This window comes from Taurulus bubalis (assembly GCF_910589615.1).
Source record: "Taurulus bubalis genome assembly, chromosome: 8".
Taxonomy (NCBI): Eukaryota; Metazoa; Chordata; class Actinopteri; order Perciformes; family Cottidae; genus Taurulus; species Taurulus bubalis.
This window is the reverse complement of record NC_136596.1, coordinates 27,703,411-27,725,139: the sequence shown is the minus strand read 5'-3', so window position 1 is coordinate 27,725,139 and position 21,729 is coordinate 27,703,411. Positions and strand designations below refer to the sequence as shown.

Sequence of the window (21,729 nt, the reverse complement as noted above, 5' to 3'; positions counted from 1 at the left end):
AGTAAAGCTGATTCCAAAGCCGTGATAAAGGAACAGCATGAGGCCTCCTGCGACTTCCCTGCCTGTGGGACTACGTTCACTTTACTTCCAGCTGGGTTAAAGGTGCTGAGCATCAGAGCAGAGGAGGGCTTCTACTGCTGCTCTCTTTCCTTCACCTGCCTTCCATGAGGAACCAGCCAGAGGAAGGTGGAGGCAACCTGCATGTCATAGATTACCACCAGTAGAAGGTCGATGGTTCCTGTCAGGAAAGGGTTTGACTGAACCAGTCCTGCTAGCTAGTTTAAACTAGTGATGGACTAAACCTATAGCATCTCTGAACCACAGACCATAACAAGTGGACATAGTGGTCAAGACGTCGCCATCTCAGTCTTTTTGCAACCAGTGAACGGAAGAGACGGGTATAGCTTTTATAGAAGAAAAGAGTACAAGCAGAATGCCTCCTGACACACCGTGTGGTCATCCAGCGGTTTGCATCCTTCAACCTATTTTGAAAGAGTAATATTCCACGAGTTAAACACACAAATGACCTGTTAACCTGCTAACCTGTTAACCTGCTGCGAGAGCCTCAATACGCTGCTCGACCCACAAACTAAAAGGTGAGGCTACATCCTCTGATGCAGCCTATTTTCTATTGTATTGTCACATTATTTAGTCGTTTTGGCCCCTGATATGAAGCCAATAGCTTCCATCATAATGAAGTGCTGTTTGTCTCCTACCTGAAAAAGTAGGAGCAGCCTCTGACGGAGTTGTGGTTGAAGTGTTCGCTCGTCTTCTCGCTGCCGTAGTCCTCTCCGGGGTCGGCCCAGATCAGGTCACACATGGGCCCGAAGGCCGGGGGCTCTTTAAACCGGTCCAACTGTTGAGCAAACGCATGTGAATGAATACAACCGGGCTGTGCGTCGGCTTTCCCTCCCACTCCCACAGCTCCATGTGCTCATGAGCAGAGCGACCACTTACTTTCCTGATGTCGTCAAGGCAGTTGATTTCTGGAGAGAGTCCTCCGTGCACGCAGAGGAACTGCTGGTTGAGCAGCGCGGCGAGGGGAAGGCAGTCGAAGGCCTCCATGCAGGCGTCGTACACGCGCTCCGAGTATTTGATTTTACCTAAAGAAGACACACAGCGGGCTCCTTGTAAAAATCTGTCCAGATTGGTCGGACGTCTACAAAGTCCCTCACACAGACCAGGAGGAAGTGGACTTCCTTATCGGGACGCGGCCAGGTGACCCGGCACGGACCTGGAGATGACGCTCGAGTACCGAGCTCCATGCAGGTCACGGAGAAAAGGTCTGTAGATTAAAGCTCTGTATGCGGAATGATCATTCTTTAGTTGCAGCTGTGGAGAATCTGAGCTTCAGACATTAAGTGTTCAAATGAAACTAAATCTTGAAATGCTCTGACTCATCCTCCTCAGGTGCAAAGACAAAGAGACACCCACCTACACTCAGCGGAGGAGCGAGCACAGTGTTCCTTATGGGATGTGCCGATCTGTTTTATAAGAGCTGGCTGCCATTCATCAGCCTGGTGGAATCGGAAATAAATGAAATAGTCATGAGAATACTATAAAGTAAGATCAAATCGGAGCTGAACTGCGTTGTGTTTCTTCTCTCAGACCTCGTATTGATCCGTCGTCTGGAGAGGAAGCGATGAGCAGCCTCTAGTAAGTTCATGGAGGAGCAGAGCTCCAGGTGATGAGTCACTTTGTCATGCATGCTTTTCTTCTTCTTCTAAACACACTCACTCTCTTTAATGCTATAAGAGTCACACTGCGCCCCAAACGACCAACTGAACCAGAGAGGAGCAGGAGAGGCGCTGTGAAGGAGCTGCATCTGTCTGCAGCTGGCAGGGTCGTCTTTACCGTCTGAGTGTGCATGCTAATGCCACACACACACACACACACACACACACACACACACACACACACACACACACACACACACACACACACCCCCCCTCCCCCGTGGCTGAGAGATGCGCCTGCACTTACATTCCTGCTTGAAGGTAAAGTACTCTGTGAGGTGTCGGCACTCGTGGTTCCCACGCAGGAGGAAGAGGGTGCCGGGGTAGTTGATCTTGAGCGACCAGAGGTAGAGAACACACTGCCGGGGGGGGGGGGGGGGAGAAGAGGGGGGGGGGGAGAGAGAGAGAGGATTATGCACAGACCTTGAAGAAGTGGAAGATGCGGCAGTGCTTGTGAGCTGCTCAGCTGCTGCCGCCCACACAAGTCGCTCTGTTCACATGACTGCAGGAGGATGTTGGTTCTAATGCCGTGTTCACACCAAAACAGTTGCGAAATATTCGCGCGACCAGATTACATGTTAAGTCAATGCACAGCCGCGTTAGGTTACGAAAAAGCGGATTTTTCGCCGGGCGTCGCGATAGAGGCGAAACGCGTTGCGAATATTCGCAACTCCGCTTTTTTGCTTTTTCGCCGGCATTCAAATATTTCAACTCCAGCGAATAATTCGCATGACGCGGAGTTGCGAAAGCCAATCAGTGTTGAGAAGCTCCGCCCGGCATCACCGCCGTTACTGAAGGAAACTGCTGGTCCGCTGAAGGAGCGCTGGAAGCGGCTTCACTCAGACACTCGTCCTGGAGGAGTCGAGCTGTGTGCGACTACGGATAATGTTATGAACCCAGACACGGGGCGGTTGATGTCCCGACGTGTGTAGGACTTCCTCAACAAGTATAAAGCAGAACTAGTGGTTATTTACCTGGTGGATGAAGGAAATAGTAAATGTTTTCAAGACACGGAGATAAGCCCCGCCCCCTTTCCCCAGCGATGGTTGCGAAAAAACGGATTAACCACATAGAGCGAATTTTTCATATAGGCGAAGTGGCGTTGCGAAAATTCGCAACTGCTTTGGGGTGAACACGGCATTAGAGTTGCTCTCCGACTGCACCACACCACCACCATCAGATGGTGGTTCAGTCATGGTGGCCAATTCTATCCAGACCCGTGATCATTGTACGGTGACTGCATGAGAATGAAATGATCGTCTTCAGACACATCGGCTGCACCGGGCAGAGCCTGGAGGCTGTTTTTAGGATAATTGCTCGACTGCGTCTCGTGTCAGCATCCAGCGCTCCGTCACTTCTAATGAGCGTCTCCGTGTTCAGAGGGAAGTACTGCAGACACCTCCGACTGCACCACACCACCACACCACCACACCACCACACCACGCTCCAACTGCACCACACCACACCACCACACCATGCTCCAACTGCACCACACCACACTCGACTGCACCACACCACCACCACACCACACCACACCATGCTCCGGCCGCTGCGCCGCTTCACGAGTGGAGAAGACCATCAGAAACACGTGGGGAAATAATCCGGTGTCAATGTTCCACCATCATCGCCGATGCTCTTTCAGCTCCTTTCATCTGTGACATTTCCTCCACCTCCGTGCCCATCAGAAGGGTTAGGGTCCCCCAGAGCGGTCAGAACGTTAGCATGCTGCCTTATGACTTGGGATGGGCATCGTTTTTTTTAACGATACCGGTGCTAAACCGATACTTTTGTATTGCCAAGGCAATTTTTTCTTCTTCAAATTGAACAATATTTTAAAGTATACACTATGAACATAAATAAATGCAAAACATTTGACTTCAAACTACAGCTTCAAACCTTTTAACTTCAAACAATATATATATATATATATATATATATATATATATATATATATATATATATATATATATATATATATAAAAAGAGAACAGACACAAGCATCAGGTGTTCTGATGGGACCGTGTGCAACAGAACTCAGACTCTGTTGGATCCTAAAACTGCTGCTTTACTGGACTACACGTCACCATTAATATCAACTGGAGAGATTTGTTCCATCAAGCTGAGGACGGACGTTCAAAAGCTCGTGTCTGCAGCGATCTCTGTGTGCGCAGCGTGTGGTGTGTGAGCGCTGGAAGCCCCGCCCCCTCCAGCCTCCTAGATATTCAGTGCAGTAGTCATCAAGTTTGTAAAGTCAAACATTGTTCATTTAAAAAAAGAAAATAAAGAAAATTGCGGCCATTCCCCGCTCTAAACTATCGTTATTATACCGGCCTTTAAAAATAAACTACCGGCCTCTAACTAGTAACCTCTAACCTCTAACTAGTAACCTCTAACCTCTAACTAGTAACCTCTAACTAGTAACCTCTAACCTCTAACTAGTAACCTCTAACTAGTAACCTCTAACTAGTAGCCACTAACTAGTAGCCACTAGCTATTAGCATCTAACTAGTAACCGGTAACTGGTAACCACTAACTAGTAGCCACTAACTAGTAACCTCCCTCTGCACCAGTCACACAAAACATGCTTTTCCTTTTTTATATCACTGAAACCGTCCCGTTGTCTTGGGGTCAAAATGACCCGTGCAGAGTGTACACGTCTGTGTGTTGATGGGTCACTTTGACCCCAGGACAACGGGAGGTTAAGAGAGCGCTGCCCTGATGGCATCACAATTGTATATCATCGTCAGGTCAGAACCAAACCGGGTCAGAAAAGGGCTCGTTGTCCTCTTCATTCAGCGCTGGTCAGAGGAGTGTGTCCTGCTGGCGTCTCCTGCTGATATCATGAACGATGATGATCAAGAAGACCTCAATGATCTGGTTTTAGTTACATTTCTATTTGGCAGATTAGTTTGACTTCCTGTGGTCATTTTGATTGAGCTGTATTATTCTTGATGATTACATGAAAACTGGGTCACCCTCAAGGTGAGGCCGGCCGCCTCAATAAGGGAGCTGCAGCTTCACTTTGTGCAGCGCTGTTCCATTTTTAACCCTGTAATAAGAATGAACTGTGCCCTTTCAAGTGCGCTTTCAGAATAGAATTTCAGACGGCAAAACCCAGTTGGTCCCTTGGCAGCGAGATCCTCAAAGCAACGCCGCGTAAGCCGTTAAGATCCGTGTTGCTATTCTGACCCGCCATCTTAACCCTGCAGAGCATCCAGACTGCAGGTCAGCTTACCTTCTCCTTACAGCCAGATATTATTTAATAAGGGATTATATATTTCATCATTTTGAAACAATTCTTTGTTTGAAAGTCCAAGATAAATTACACCCGTTTGCCTCTGCCATTCTAAATGCATTAATACAATGACATCACCATTCATTTAACTGTAAATGCTGTTGCACAGCCTCTGTTGTGGCACACATACAAAAGATAAAAGAATAAAATTGAGCGTTCTTTTCTACCGTCACAGCTAACGCTGCCGAGATGAGCGAGCTAGCCAGGCGGTCAGCGGCCTGCGGGACGCTGAAGCTTTCTGAACGTCTGAAGCCCAGAAACGACGCTGCACCAGCCTGTCTCCGCTCAGCTGCCGTCAATGAAGGACACTCCCTCCGCCTTAAGCTCAGTTTATACTCGCGATCATGTGACTGCACCAAAGAGTCGACTGATGAAAACACTTTTCCAATGTGGAGGGATTAAACACAGCAGCTTGTTTCGAGACCCTCGGAAACAGGAGGCCTTAAACATCTTCATCTGAGTTTATATTTTGCAGCGAATTCACAACCGTTTACAGGATGTTCAACCTTCGCTTCTTTATCTTTAAAACTTGACCTGTTTCTTTACAGGACTTTCATGAAGACAATGAAGTCGTCCATGAACAAGAGATGATTACATCACTCACTTCATGGCTTCATGCCGGTGAACCCTATAGTAGGAGTTACACTCCTAGACTTTGGATTCTTCAGTTCATTTGTTTGAGCGCCCTCTGGCTCCTAGAGAGTAATGCAAACATTACATTACATGTCAAGCAGCAGCAAGAGGGTAGCACGGCTCTGTACTCTATGAACAAAGCTTAGACACTCCAGCCCAACAACAGACAGCAGGTCCTCCTCCATGCAGCACAGTGAAGCAGCTTCATGAGACCAACTGACAAACACAGTGCCGGTCACAACACAGACACCTTATTGAATCAATGCAGAGCGGTGGAAACAATGCACATGTTTTTGCACAGTTCATTTCCACTGCAGCAGAAATACATTATACTTTCATTTCCAATCAAAGAAAAAGTATAAAGTCAGAAAATATCTACAGAACCATTTCTGCTGCAGTGAACAACACAAACATGGAATACAAACAGAAAGCTATACGTCTTCACAACCCAAGGAGTTGAATGTAAACTGTAAAATCAATAATCATGAACAGCTTACCTCAATGCTGAAGTATCCTCGATCCACGTAGTCGCCGAGGAAGAGATAGCGCGTGTTGCTGGGAGAGCCGCCCACTTCAAACAGCTTCATGAGGTCAAAGAACTGGCCATGGACATCACCGCACACTGGAGAGACAGAGGAGCGGTTAGCCTCTAGTGGGAACACTGGGAGAGACAGAGGAGCTGTTAGCCTCTAGTGGGAACACTGGGAGAGACAGAGGAGCGGTTAGCCTCTAGTGGGAACACTGGGAGAGACAGAGGAGCTGTTAGCCTCTAGTGGGAACACTGGGAGAGACAGAGGAGCTGTTAGCCTCTAGTGGGAACACTGGGAGAGACAGAGGAGCTGTTAGCCTCTAGTGGGAACACTGGGAGAGACAGAGGAGCTGTTAGCCTCTAGTGGGAACACTGGGAGAGACAGAGGAGCTGTTAGCCTCTAGTGGGAACACTGGGAGAGACAGAGGAGCTGTTAGCCTCTAGTGGGAACACTGGGAGAGACAGAGGAGCGGTTAGCCTCTAGTGGGAACACTGGGAGAGACAGAGGAGCTGTTAGCCTCTAGTGGGAACACTGGGAGAGACAGAGGAGCTGTTAGCCTCTAGTGGGAACACTGGGAGAGACAGAGGAGCGGTTAGCCTCTAGTGGGAACACTGGGAGAGACAGAGGAGCGGTTAGCCTCTAGTGGGAACACTGGGAGAGACAGAGGAGCGGTTAGCCTCTAGTGGGAACACTGGGAGAGACAGAGGAGCGGTTAGCCTCTAGTGGGAACACTGGGAGAGACAGAGGAGCTGTTAGCCTCTAGTGGGAACACTGGGAGAGACAGAGGAGCTGTTAGCCTCTAGTGGGAACACTGGGAGAGACAGAGGAGCTGTTAGCCTCTAGTGGGAACACTGGGAGAGACAGAGGAGCTGTTAGCCTCTAGTGGGAACACTGGGAGAGACAGAGGAGCTGTTAGCCTCTAGTGGGAACACTGGGAGAGACAGAGGAGCTGTTAGCCTCTAGTGGGAACACTGGGAGAGACAGAGGAGCTGTTAGCCTCTAGTGGGAACACTGGGAGAGACAGAGGAGCTGTTAGCCTCTAGTGGGAACACTGGGAGAGACAGAGGAGCTGTTAGCCTCTAGTGGGAACACTGGGAGAGACAGAGGAGCGGTTAGCCTCTAGTGGGAACACTGGGAGAGACAGAGGAGCGGTTAGCCTCTAGTGGGAACACTGGGAGAGACAGAGGAGCTGTTAGCCTCTAGTGGGAACACTGGGAGAGACAGAGGAGCGGTTAGCCTCTAGTGGGAACACTGGGAGAGACAGAGGAGCTGTTAGCCTCTAGTGGGAACACTGGGAGAGACAGAGGAGCTGTTAGCCTCTAGTGGGAACACTGGGAGAGACAGAGGAGCTGTTAGCCTCTAGTGGGAACACTGGGAGAGACAGAGGAGCTGTTAGCCTCTAGTGGGAACACTGGGAGAGACAGAGGAGCTGTTAGCCTCTAGTGGGAACACTGGGAGAGACAGAGGAGCTGTTAGCCTCTAGTGGGAACACTGGGAGAGACAGAGGAGCTGTTAGCCTCTAGTGGGAACACTGGGAGAGACAGAGGAGCTGTTAGCCTCTAGTGGGAACACTGGGAGAGACAGAGGAGCTGTTAGCCTCTAGTGGGAACACTGGGAGAGACAGAGGAGCTGTTAGCCTCTAGTGGGAACACTGGGAGAGACAGAGGAGCTGTTAGCCTCTAGTGGGAACACTGGGAGAGACAGAGGAGCGGTTAGCCTCTAGTGGGAACACTGGGAGAGACAGAGGAGCGGTTAGCCTCTAGTGGGAACACTGGGAGAGACAGAGGAGCGGTTAGCCTCTAGTGGGAACACTGGGAGAGACAGAGGAGCGGTTAGCCTCTAGTGGGAACACTGGGAGAGACAGAGGAGCTGTTAGCCTCTAGTGGGAACACTGGGAGAGACAGAGGAGCTGTTAGCCTCTAGTGGGAACACTGGGAGAGACAGAGGAGCTGTTAGCCTCTAGTGGGAACACTGGGAGAGACAGAGGAGCTGTTAGCCTCTAGTGGGAACACTGGGAGAGACAGAGGAGCTGTTAGCCTCTAGTGGGAACACTGGGAGAGACAGAGGAGCTGTTAGCCTCTAGTGGGAACACTGGGAGAGACAGAGGAGCTGTTAGCCTCTAGTGGGAACACTGGGAGAGACAGAGGAGCTGTTAGCCTCTAGTGGGAACACTGGGAGAGACAGAGGAGCTGTTAGCCTCTAGTGGGAACACTGGGAGAGACAGAGGAGCTGTTAGCCTCTAGTGGGAACACTGGGAGAGACAGAGGAGCGGTTAGCCTCTAGTGGGAACACTGGGAGAGACAGAGGAGCGGTTAGCCTCTAGTGGGAACACTGGGAGAGACAGAGGAGCGGTTAGCCTCTAGTGGGAACACTGGGAGAGACAGAGGAGCTGTTAGCCTCTAGTGGGAACACTGGGAGAGACAGAGGAGCTGTTAGCCTCTAGTGGGAACACTGGGAGAGACAGAGGAGCTGTTAGCCTCTAGTGGGAACACTGGGAGAGACAGAGGAGCTGTTAGCCTCTAGTGGGAACACTGGGAGAGACAGAGGAGCTGTTAGCCTCTAGTGGGAACACTGGGAGAGACAGAGGAGCTGTTAGCCTCTAGTGGGAACACATTAGGGCTGCAACTAACGATTATTTTAATAATCGATTAATCGGTTGATTATTTTTTCGATTAATCGATGAATCGGATAAAAAAATGTTTTTATCAAAAAAGCGTTCATTTCCAACCCTTTATTCAAAAACAGAAGTGACAGTGCAAAACATCTTCAGAAAGCACAAACAGGTTGCTCCTTGAACATCCCTGAGCTGTTAATTAAAACAACAAAATGGACTAACACTAAAAACATACACATGTATGCTTTACATCTGCCAAATGTGAGCCCTTTTTACTGTAATTGATCCCTCCAGAGGCTGCATTTACATACCCTGCTTTATCAATATGTATGAAATACTGAGGGAAGCTGTACTGCTCCATATAGAGCGTCCTCTTCCTTAAACTCTTTCATTCTGGGTCTCTTATGACCACGACGTCACGTTGTTGGCTAAGCCCAACGACGTGATTTGCTTCATTCTACTTTGAGTAAAAAAAAAAAAAAACCTGCAGTCGAGAAAAAAAAAAAAACCTGCAGTCGAGAAGCTGACAAACTATGATCATTATGGGTTTTAAATTAAAACCCATAATGATCATAGTTCGGGGTCCGGGGCATGCTCCCCCGTAAGAAAAATGTAAATATTCCATATTTTAAAGCATCAATCTGATGCATTTTGAGATGCTTTGTTTGCCAACCTGGGGAGAGCTGGAGAAATTTAACTTGAGCCATGAGTCAAACATTATTATGGCCTCCTTACTAAGTATTATGCAAGCCATTTCATGCCAGCCTGTCACTGGGTCTAACATGTACAGTATATGAGGCACAATATGTTAAGGGCACCACAAATGGCTTAATGCATAACCCCCACAAGAGATGGTGGACATGCTGTAACTTAACTTGTCTACTCTTCCATCATGATTGACAGCCAATACAATGTAATTCAGATTGTAATACATTTTATTGGCAAAGATAACAATTTCCAGTTTGTAATACTCTCAGAACCAGATTATGTTTTCTTCTTTGCCTGAACCACCAGTGTCTCCATCGCCCGCTTCCGCTGTTTTGCCACATGTCTCAGCCTCGCCCTTTTCTCTTCTTCAGCAGTCTGTTTCTTGGCCTGCTGAGCACTGCCAGATGCTTCTGATGGTGGTCTGCACTGGTGATGCAAGGTCCTTCGCGTTAATATTTCCATGCACTCGCGCTCCCTTCTGGCACGCGCACCTGTTCGCAGTTCACTGAATATAAATACCCCCCGACAAAAAAATTCTCATCGAATCTACACGATTCACGTAGGTCACCTATTTTGGTTTCAAAACGGCGAATTTCATGCACATCTCTCTCTGTGTGACAGTGATTATAACCGCATAACTCTATGGATTATAATTAACTAGAGGATACACTTTTTCCTACACGTAGATCTTAGACCCTTAAATATAAACAGTAGCCCGTCCACCCTACGGAGGAAACTCATTTAGTTTTTTTTATTAAAATAAAAGTTGGATAAATCTCCATTGTCCTCTCCTTATATGTAGTGAGGTGTCGGTAGGCAGAACTGCAGCGCCGCTGACTCGCCGCTCTCCTGTCTGACGTCACACGCTGCCACGGACTCTCCGCTGCCAGTATTCTCACTCGCTGTCTCTCCAACAACGTTAGCTAACGTGTTAGCAGGCTGACTAGCTTGCCATTAAAAAACTGGTGGGAGGGGAATGAAGTGCTGTAGACATCTGAACGCTGATTGGCCAAGACTCGACAGTCAAAGATCTTCTATTGCTAAGATGATCACGACCTCAGTTTTTTTCCGTGTCCCACTCCAATCTCCAAACGGCGGACAGTTGACCCCCCCTCCCAAAAACAAAAACTCTTCGGATCTACACGATCCACGTAGGTCACCTATTTTGGTTTCAAAACGGCGAATATCGCCGAAAGGTGAGGGATTTTCATGCCTGTGTTACACACCGCCCAACGGCATGCTGGGTACAGTTTGTTCTCAGGCGCTCGCTACATGAACGCAGCCTACCTGTTATGGGAGCGTCCACCTCCAGCATGCACTTCTCTTGGCGCAGGATGTTGGCCCCGTCGTTGATGATCTTCAGGGCCACGTCCTCTTCCACCCGGCCCTCTTTCACCAGGTGGTTCCGGAGCAGCTCGGGGTTGGGCTTCCCGCTCTCAAAGAGCTCCTTCACCGTCAGCTTGTGCTGAGGAGGGTATGGCACGGCTGTGGGAGGAAGAACACAACATCTGTGAGGAAGAGCAGCTTACAGTTCATCACAATGAGTCTCCTTTCTTTCCTTGGCTTTTAGAAAGGTTGAACTAGTGTAGAACCTTTTTTAAATTAAAAAGACAATTAGAATAGGAGCATCTATGCCGGAAAAGATGTAAACTTCAGGACAGTAACCCACGACCCCTGAAAGAAACCCTCTGCAGTCTACCGCTGTGCTGACGTCGGCATTGCCCGAGCTGAGGCGTCGTCATTGGCACAAGAGGAGGAACGCACACACCTCCGTGGTGGAGCCATGCAGGTGATGCAAACACAAGACGGTAAGAAGCCCCGCTCTCAGTAATCTGCTCCGTACCACCAACACAATCCTTTCACCGCCCAAAAACCTGATGGATGATTTAGAGGCGGTGCACACTGACTGTGGTGAAAAGAACAAAGCCGGCCTGCAGCTCTACACCAGCTGCCATCACCAAACTACAGCGCTGTGTACCGGTCCGGCTCAACGTGACCGGTCAGTCTGTGAATGTTACATTTGCTCCCTTGTATTTCCTTTCTCGTCTCCGGTGGGAAACGTGACTCAAATGATGACGACTATCCGAACGGAAGGTCTTGTGATCCGGCAGTCCTAATGAAGAGCAGCAACTACCACTCAAAAAGAAGGAGGGAGAAAAGCTGAAATTGAAAGCGTCCACAATGCGGAGCGGCTAAGCTGCACATGTTGAAAACAGTAGTATGATCCCAGCAGGAAGAGGGATTACAGCTGTTTATCTCATAACAAGCCAAATACATTATGGCACCAACTAAGCATGGTGACCAGCTAGAGGGTTCAGCAGGGCATGCAGAGACTTAGTGGAAAAGTACAAATACAACAACACAACTGTTAAAAGAGACGGCCTTTGTTCAGCGTAAAGAGAAAGGGAGCATTAGACCAGTCAACCCTTCTCCTCCTGGACTCCGGCTCTCATCAAAGCACCCAGGGGTGCCCAGCACACAGCCATCACAGCACCTGAAGACTCGCATCAGCTCGTATCAGAACTCCTTGTGCGATAAGCAGAGCCAGCGGAGGAGAGGAAGAGGAGGAGGAAGAGGAGGAGGAGGAGGAAAATGTTGTCACACCCACGAAGAGCAAATCAAAGTGCAACGAGAAGGAAGAGAAGAAGCGTTGATGAATCTGTGTGTGGGTGAGTGTTTCTAATGAGTGATGCAGCAGAGGAGCTCTGCTTCTCTCTCCGGATCAGTCTGGACCCACAGGAACATACTAGCATGAACATACAAGACTAACATAAACATGTACGACTAACATGTAAGACTAACATGAACATGTAAGACTAACATGAACATGTAAGACTAACATGTAAGACTAACATGAACATGTAAGACTAACATGTAAGACTAACATGAACATGTAAGACTAACATGTAAGACTAACATGAACATGTAAGACTAACATGAACATGTAAGACTAACATGTAAGACTAACATGAACATGTAAGACTAACATGTAAGACTAACATGAACATGTAAGACTAACATGTAAGACTAACATGAACATGTAAGACTAACATGTAAGACTAACATGAACATGTAAGACTAACATGAACATGTAAGACTAACATGTAAGACTAACATGAACATGTAAGACTAACATGTAAGACTAACATGAACATGTAAGACTAACATGTAAGACTAACATGAACATGTAAGACTAACATGTAAGACTAACATGAACATGTAAGACTAACATGTAAGACTAACATGAACATGTAAGACTAACATGTAAGACTAACATGTAAGACTAACATGAACATGTAAGACTAACATGTAAGACTAACATGAACATGTAAGACTAACATGTAAGACTAACATGAACATGTAAGACTAACATGAACATGTAAGACTAACATGTAAGACTAACATGAACATGTAAGACTAACATGAACATGTAAGACTAACATGTAAGACTAACATGTAAGACTAACATGAACATGTAAGACTAACATGTAAGACTAACATATAAGACTAACATAAACATGTAAGACTAACATGTAAGACTAACATGAACATGTAAGACTAACATGTAAGACTAACATGAACATGTAAGACTAACATGAACATGTAAGACTAACATGTAAGACTAACATGAACATGTAAGACTAACATGAACATGTAAGACTAACATGAACATGTAAGACTAACATGTAAGACTAACATGAACATGTAAGACTAACATGTAAGACTAACATGAACATGTAAGACTAACATGTATGACTAACATGAACATGTAAGACTAACATGAACATGTAAGACTAACATGTAAGACTAACATGTAAGACTAACATGAACATGTAAGACTAACATGTAAGACTAACATATAAGACTAACATAAACATGTAAGACTAACATGTAAGACTAACATGAACATGTAAGACTAACATGTAAGACTAACATGAACATGTAAGACTAACATGTAAGACTAACATGTAAGACTAACATGAACATGTAAGACTAACATGCAAGACTAACATTTAACACTAACATTTAAGACTAACATAAACATGTAAGACTAACATAAACATGTAAGACTAACATGAACATGTAAGACTAACATGTAAGACTAACATGAACATGTAAGACTAACATGAACATGTAAGACTAACATGAACATGTAAGACTAACATGTAAGACTAACATGAACATGTAAGACTAACATGTAAGACTAACATGAACATGTAAGACTAACATGTAAGACTAACATGAACATGTAAGACTAACATGTAAGACTAACTTGAACATGTAAGACTAACATTTAACACTAACATGTAAGACTAACATAAACATGTAAGACTAACATTTAAGACTAACATTTAAGACTAACATGCAAGACTAACATGCAAGACTAACATGCAAGACTAACATGTAAGACTAACATAAACATTTAAGACTAACCATAGATAGTTAACCATAGATAGTTAAACCATAAACATAGATAGTTAACCATAGTTAAACCATATATAGTTAACCATAGATAGTTAACCATAGTTAAACCATAAACCATATATAGTTAACCATAGATAGTTAACCATAGTTAAACCATAAACCATAGATAGTTAAACCATAGTTAACCCATAGATAGTTAACCATAGTTAGTTAACCATAGTTAAACCATAATTAACCCATAGTTAGTTAACCATAGTTAAACCATAGTTAACCCATAGATAGTTAACCATAGTTAAACCATAGTTAACCCATAGATAGTTAACCATAGTTAGTTAAACCCCATCCTCCTGGTTCCATCGACAAAAAGCTGATGAGATTTTAGATTATTGCAGAAAATAAACTCTGCGGCAAACAAACACTTATGAAACTCACAGGTTTTGTTCAGCTGATGATCTCAAACAAACAGCCTTGTGTAATTGTAAAAGCCTGAATGCAATCAGGAGTGAAAAGCTGTCGTCTATAAACTACACCGGTCACTGAGCTACCGAGCATCGTGATGTAGTAAGGACGTAGTCGTCTCACTCAAGACACTTTAGAGAGACGTACAAACGAGAGGGCTGTTTACGGACATAAACAAAACTTTTAAATCTCGTTGGCCAGTGTTAAACACTTTATTCCAGACATCCAATCAAAACCCCCATGGCCTTCGCCACAAAGGGGACCCTCAGCCAACATGCTGACTGCTTCCCGTTTGCTTTCCCTTCCTGCAGCCCTGGTGGGGAAGCTGCAGCCCTGGTGGGGAAGCTGCAGCCCTGGTGGGGAAGCTGCAGCCCTGGTGGGGAAGCTGCAGCCCTGGTGGGGAAGCTGCAGCCCTGGTGGGGAAGCTGCAGCGCGGCTAACCCGAGGACAAGCTGCTGTTGTTGAGCGCGCGGTATAAATAAACAGGTAAGAGCTCCTGGACGAGGCCCGGCCACAGAGGGCTGTAAGCTGAGGTACGAGCCTTAAGAGCAGATTAGATAAAGCCTCTATTAGCAAGGGCTTCCAGCTTCAGGGGCTGTTTACTTAAAAGCCTCGTTACACGGACGCAGGGCTCTAGGACCAACGAAGCAGACGCTGGGAAAGGAAGAAGCTGCGACGGCACAGAATTGGCCACAAGATAACCAGGCCGCGAGGCGTTAGCGCGACAGCCACGCGGGCCAGATTCATGAGCCTTAATGATCCGTGCTGGACGATGATAGCCGGTCTCTGCACCAGAGAGCTGGACGTCCACCCAACAGGGACGAGCCTCCTCTCCTCAGAACGGTGATAACAGTCTCTTTGCAACAGAGGTCTGTTCAAACACTGATACAGATACACCACTCAATCCAAACACTGTGCTGGAGGACAACCACGAGGCCGACCACGTGAGGTTGTTGGATTTCTTTCCACCACACAACCCAGTGAAGAGGAGGGAAAAATAGGTTTTTTGTTAAGAATATCATCCCCCCCCCTCCTCGAGATTGGCTTCTTATTATTAAAATACTGCCCTGCCTAATTAGCATGAATGTTTGATGAACTCGTCCAAACCTGCAGACACACATCTGCCGACACGCCGCCTGGCACGACAACAAACGACTCAAGGAGACAAAAGACACGACTGTCCTCAGCCCGATGGTTTGTGGATAGCCGATACGAGTCGGGATATGGCTGCCATTGTTTTCTAAACCAACACAATGAACGGGGGATTCAATTACAGAGATGCGGCCGGGTGGAGATGAATGGAGCGGTCCACTTCAGATTGCTCTAATTATCCGTGAATGTATTACACACCGCAGCGTGTCGAAGCGGCACAGCCGGGCCCGGGGGGTTTGTTGGTCGCTGTCAGTCGATCAGGATGAGCCGTGGCCTTTGATTTGAAAAACACAGGATCGGGCTCAACGCGGCTCTATTTGTGACGAAAGCTGCCGTGACTCTCTTTGTCGCGTCGGGCGACGGCGACGTCACAACGGAGCCACGCGAACTCCTGTCTCGAGTGAGAAAAATGGATTGTTTTAAAAAGCGGTTGAGGCACCGAGGCGAACGAGCTCAACTGTTGACTTACACAAGCAGAGCAGCATTCGTCTTCAGCAGGCTACCAGTTAAGCCCTCTTACAGCCACCAGTTGCACTGTAAACATCCCTTCCACAAAAAGATCAACACTTATCATGGATTTCGAAGAGTCTGCAATTTTTCAAAATGATGCGTGAACATAATGCAAGCTTCGTGCACCTATAGGGACGGTTTGCCCTCGAAGCTTGCATTATTATATCAAAAAGAAAACATGCACGTCGTGGATATCAACAACTTATGTCAGGCGTCGGATCGGTGTGGGGTCGCGCCCTAAAAGCAGAGTCATCCTCACTACAGTCTCGTCTCTCTTCGTCCCCGTCATGTTGTTTCTATTATCTCTCTCCACCATGTGACTGGCCATGTTGGGAACATCACTGGGGAGATTCTTTCCACAATTAACTCACCCTCTCCCCCACTGCTCACGCTGCAGCATTCCAGTCGCTGCAAGGACACTCTGGCACTGCCCTTCAGTGGAGGGGATGTACAGCAGTCTGCGTTCACAGAGCGGTGGTGCTGGTGTTCACAGAGCGGTGGTGCTGGAGGTGTTCACAGAGCGGTGGTGCTGGTGGTGTTGGGTTTGTGTTCACAGAGCGGTGGTGCTGGAGGTGTTGGGTTTGTGTTCACAGAGAGGTGGTGTTGGTGTTCACAGAGCGGTGGTGTTGGTGTTCACAGAGCGGTGGTGTTGGTGTTCACAGAGCGGTGGTGTTGGTGTTCACAGAGCGGTGGTGCTGGTGTTCACAGAGCGGTGGTGCTGGTGTTCACAGAGCGGTGGTGTTGGGTTGGTGTTCACAGAGCGGTGGTGTTGGTGTTCACAGAGCGGTGGTGTTGGGTTGGTGTTCACAGAGCGGTGGTGTTGGGTTGGTGTTCACAGAGCGGTGGTGTTGGGTTGGTGTTCACAGAGCGGTGGTGTTGGTGTTAACAGAGCGGTGGTGTTGGTGTTAACAGAGCGGTGGTGCTGGTGTTCACAGAGCGGTGGTGTTTGGTTGGTGTTCACAGAGCGGTGGTGGTGGTGTTGGTGTTCACAGAGCGTTGGTGTTGGTGTTCACAGAGCGGTGGTGTTGGTGTTCACAGAGCGGTGGTGCTGGGTTGGTGTTCACAGAGCGGTGGTGTTTGGTTGGTGTTCACAGAGCGGTGGTGGTGGTGTTGGTGTTCACAGAGCATTGGTGTTGGTGTTCACAGAGCGGTGGTGTTGGGTTGGTGTTCACAGAGCGGTGGTGTTGGTGTTCACAGAGCGGTGGTGTTGGGTTGGTGTTCACAGAGCGGTGGTGCTGGTGTTCACAGAGCGGTGGTGCTGGTGTTCACAGAGCGGTGGTGTTGGGTTGGTGTTCACAGAGCGGTGGTGTTGGGTTGGTGTTCACAGAGCGGTGGTGCTGGGTTGGTGTTCACAGAGCGGTGGTGTTGGGTTGGTGTTCACAGAGCGGTGGTGCTGGGTTGGTGTTCACAGAGCGGTGGTGTTGGGTTGGTGTTCACAGAGCGGTGGTGTTGGTGTTCACAGAGCGGTGGTGTTGGTGTTCACAGAGCGGTGGTGCTGGTGTTCACAGAGCGGTGGTGCTGGTGTTCACAGAGCGGTGGTGTTGGGTTGGTGTTCACAGAGCGGTGGTGTTGGGTTGGTGTTCACAGAGCGGTGGTGTTGGGTTGGTGTTCACAGAGCGGTGGTGCTGGGTTGGTGTTCACAGAGCGGTGGTGTTGGGTTGGTGTTCACAGAGCGGTGGTGCTGGGTTGGTGTTCACAGAGCGGTGGTGTTGGGTTGGTGTTCACAGAGCGGTGGTGTTGGGTTGGTGTTCACAGAGCGGTGGTGTTGGTGTTCACAGAGCGGTGGTGTTGGTGTTCACAGAGCGGTGGTGCTGGAGGTGTTGGGTTCTCTCCCCCAGGAGCTACCTCAGACACAACAACCAGCCTCGCCTGGTTTGGTGTCACAGAGCGGTGCCGGTAACCCGAGCTGTTCCACGATCTGGTGAATTCAGATTGCATCCATCCTAAATGTCAAGGGGAGGCTGACTTCTTGGCCTTTGAGTTCCGCTATATGTCGCTGTATTACCTATATTAGTGGACAACTATGGGGATTATCTATTAAATTATATGTTGAGCAATTATTTTGAAATAGAAATAAAAGATGCCTCAATGCATCCCTCATCTCTGAGCATCTGGTGAAGGGAAGGGAAGCTAGACAGGACGATGGAGGACCTCATGACTCGACACAAAGCACTGCCCATGTATAAAACACACTTCTCCTCTGACAGGGAGGAGAAAGTTTCCCCAGAAGCCACAGGTGTTTCCCCAAAAGAAAGTAACGTTCAGGGTACGCGCGAGCATCGGAAAGGGCGCACTCACCTTTCACCAGCCGCTCCGTCGTGGACTGCTTCTCCGCCTTGTCTTTGTCCTTATCCTTCCCGGACATCTTTGCTTCGTCTCAGGTCTAAATGCCGGGGCTCAAATCTCGATGTCTCTCTCTCGCCAGCTGGCCCGGAGACAAGCTAGCACATCCGGCTGGTGGCCGCCGCTCCGCCTCGTCTGTCGGCCGGGTCTGAGGCTCTGACGGCCGGGTCTGTCGGTCCGGTGCCCCGCCGCTTCTCCCGGCAGAGCTCTCGTTGTGGGTCGGCGGAGCTAATTACCTAGCTAGTTTAGCGAGGCGAGGCGGGTCGCGAGCTAGCTGTCACGCGCAGACGGCACCTGGAGGCTGTCCTGGAGGCTAATCCGATTGAGTTACTCTTCTTTCTCCAGCTAGTTAGCCAGCTGACATCTTAACGTGTCGGCAAAGACGGCGGCGGGAACTGGCGCTTTCATTTCCTCACTCGAAAAATAAACGAAATAGTCTTGACGTTAAGTTAAACGCTTCCTCGGTTGCGGGTGAACGCAGAGTCCTCCCCGAGAAGCAGACGAGTCCTACCCGGCAGGCAGACGGCGTCTTGTCAGTGTTTCCTCCCCCTCAGATTACGGTGTAATCTGACAGCAGGAGGAGGAGGCGGTGGATCTCCTCCAACATGGTGGCGCCGATGTGACGCGACGGGAAGGTATGTCGCATATGGGAACGCACCCCTAACGCGTGGTTTAGGGGTGCGTTCCCACATGCGACATACCTTCTATAGCTTCTTTTTTGTTCTCCTTCTTTTGTTTCAGATCAAAAACGATGAATAAAAAACACCTTGAGATACTGCTGCTGTGTCAAATGCATGATTAGCCCCTGCAAACGGCTGTAATGTTTGTAGTTTTAGCTTGAGTAGCCGTTTATCCCAGCTGTCTTTGAAGGTTTCACGAGTTTCCCTGATTTGGTCCACATTTTATCTGAAAGTTTTATTGAATAATAAGCACGCAGCAAAAATAACGTTCAACTCCACCGATTAAATTTAACATTAAAGGACATTACAGATATTTTGCAAGTGACTCCACACAGGACACGTCTGTTCTACCACGAGAAAATAAGGCACAGAATATAGTAACAGTATTTTTGTGCAATAGTTACCTTATTTTTATTATTTTTTTACCTTAAGCTTATTGTAGTTCAGTGTGTTAGGAGGACTCAGCAAAACAAGCTTTTCATTGTATGAGTAACTGTTATCTGTGCTTATGACAGTAACAATACCTGCTGGGCTTTTACAAGGGTTATAAACGCAGTCTTTGGAGACCTGAATGCACCGCTCAGAGTAGAGGTGCGTTCAAAACCACACAGTTTTGTCCCGTTGTTAATACTACATTTATGAACTGTATCCCAAAAAAATCCCACATCCTAGTAGATATCCAGTCTGCAACATGCAAAGAGTTACAGAACACATCAGTATTTTAAATCACTTCAATCAGTACTCAGCCCTCTGTTCCATGTATTTAAGTATATACTACTATATGTAGAACTCGAAACATTGCCAATATAACGTGACGTTACATTGGTTTACATTATAACTAAATATAGCTGTGATTTAGCGCCGTTGATAGTGGACACAAATAGAGTAGAGATCTATTTTCATGAATCAATGTCGCGTCGCTCATCTCATCAAACTGGGTTCTCCAGGTTCCACCAGTGGAAAACCCGTATTCATTATCACACCGGAACACTAGATGGCAGTCTTGCTTCATTTAATAAAACCTGTTGCTCAGTGCAACACAGTCGCCTGACTGGATGCAAAGGGAAGTCAGATGTGTGATAATAAAGCAACTGGATGAAAGCAGATACAAAAATCTGAGATTTATTGAACTTGAAAATAGCATAAAATGTCACTGAAACATTCATTATGAGTAAATACCTACAACATGACACTGAAAATATCACCAACCACATATAAAACCACGGAGAGAGGATCAGTTGGAACGTAGAGAAGCTCCACAAACTAAGCGTTCAAAGAGGAATCAGGCAAAAGAGCAAAGGCCGTGCACAGAAGAATCATCCATCGTTAGCTCTTTTTCACAAATGCTGTTCGTCGCGATGTTGATGTTTTAGCTTCAGCCGTTTGTGTTTTAGCTTCAGCCATTGATGTTTTAGCTTCAGCCGTTTGTGTTTTAGCTTCAGCCGTTTGTGTTTTAGCTTCAGCCGTTTGTGTTTTAGCTTCAGCCGTTTGTGTAGTCCGGCCTGCCGACAGGTGCGCTTCACTCGACTGCCTCGAGGCGTCATCGCCAACATTTGACGCGGAACATGTCGGGGTCACCAATTAAGAAAAAACTGAAAAATAATAACGGCTACAACAATACATGCCGGGGTGTCTCTCTGGAGCGGCGATTCTGCTTCTAGTCGGGGAAGCAAAGCCAGACAGTCCAGTCAGATGCTGCCTTTTCCTACCATCTGGGGAACATGAAGGCAGCAGCAGGAGAAGAGAGGCCCACCTGCTGGCTTGCTGGTCTCAGTCCTCAACAGAGACAGAGGAACACGGCCGGTCCGTCAGCAGGACGCCACCGACATCACTTCAAGTGTAGGCACTCGTGGCTCTTCAACAGTGCACAGCGACAACGGTCGGGAGAAGAAAAACTCGCACCAGAGAAAAAACGAAAAAATAAACGGTTCCTCCGGGAGAAAAATCCCCTACGCACGTTTACAAAAGGAGTGTTTGAGCTCAACGCCACAAAACGGACATGTCAGGGATTGATGGCGCTTAAGGATGGAGTGCAAGTCTTTGGCGCTCGAGAGTCATGGAAAAGAAAACTCAAAGAACGGTCGCCTAAAGAACGGTCACCTAAAGAACGGTCGCCCCAAAGAACGGTCGCCCCAGAGAACGGTCGCCTAAAGAACGGTCGCCTAAAGAACGGTCGCCCAAAGAACGGTCGCCCCAAAGAACGGTCGCTCAAAGAACGGTCGCCAGAGAACGGTCGCCTAAAGAACGGTCGCCTAAAGAACGGTCGCCCCAAAGAACGGTCGCCCAGAGAACGGTCGCCCAGAGAACGGTCGCACAGAGAACGGTCGCCCCAAAGAACGGTCCGCCTAAAGAACGGTCCGCCTAAAGAACGGTCGCCTAAAGAACGGTCGCCTAAAGAACGGTCGCCTAAAGAACGGTCCGCCTAAAGAACGGTCGCCTAAAGAACGGTCGCCTAAAGAACGGTCGCCTCAAAGAACGGTCGCCCAGAGAACGGTCGCCCAGAGAACGGTCGCCTAAAGAACGGTCGCCCCAAAGAACGGTCGCCCCAAAGAACGGTCGCCTAAAGAACGGTCGCCTAAAGAACGGTCGCCCCAAAGAACGGTCGCCCAAAGAACGGTCGCCCAGAGAACGGTCGCCCAGAGAA

The 21,729-nt window shown here is 47.9% G+C and overlaps 1 protein-coding gene across 2 annotated transcripts in view; it reads right to left on the bottom strand.

The window, feature by feature from the left end:
- Positions 1-18,427, bottom strand: part of ppp3cca (protein phosphatase 3, catalytic subunit, gamma isozyme, a) — a gene marked incomplete at its 5' end in the record, with an annotated part of 29,544 nt that extends 11,117 nt beyond the window's left edge. For both annotated transcript variants that reach the window (XM_079222616.1, XM_079222615.1), the window contains 6 exons: positions 717-856; positions 958-1,103; positions 1,984-2,095; positions 6,162-6,286; positions 10,804-11,001; positions 18,361-18,427. In XM_079222616.1, the coding sequence (XP_079078742.1) occupies positions 717-856; positions 958-1,103; positions 1,984-2,095; positions 6,162-6,286; positions 10,804-11,001; positions 18,361-18,427 (788 nt within the window). The remainder of the gene's footprint in view (positions 1-716; positions 857-957; positions 1,104-1,983; positions 2,096-6,161; positions 6,287-10,803; positions 11,002-18,360) is intronic.
- Between the last annotated feature and the right edge of the window lie 3,302 nt (positions 18,428-21,729).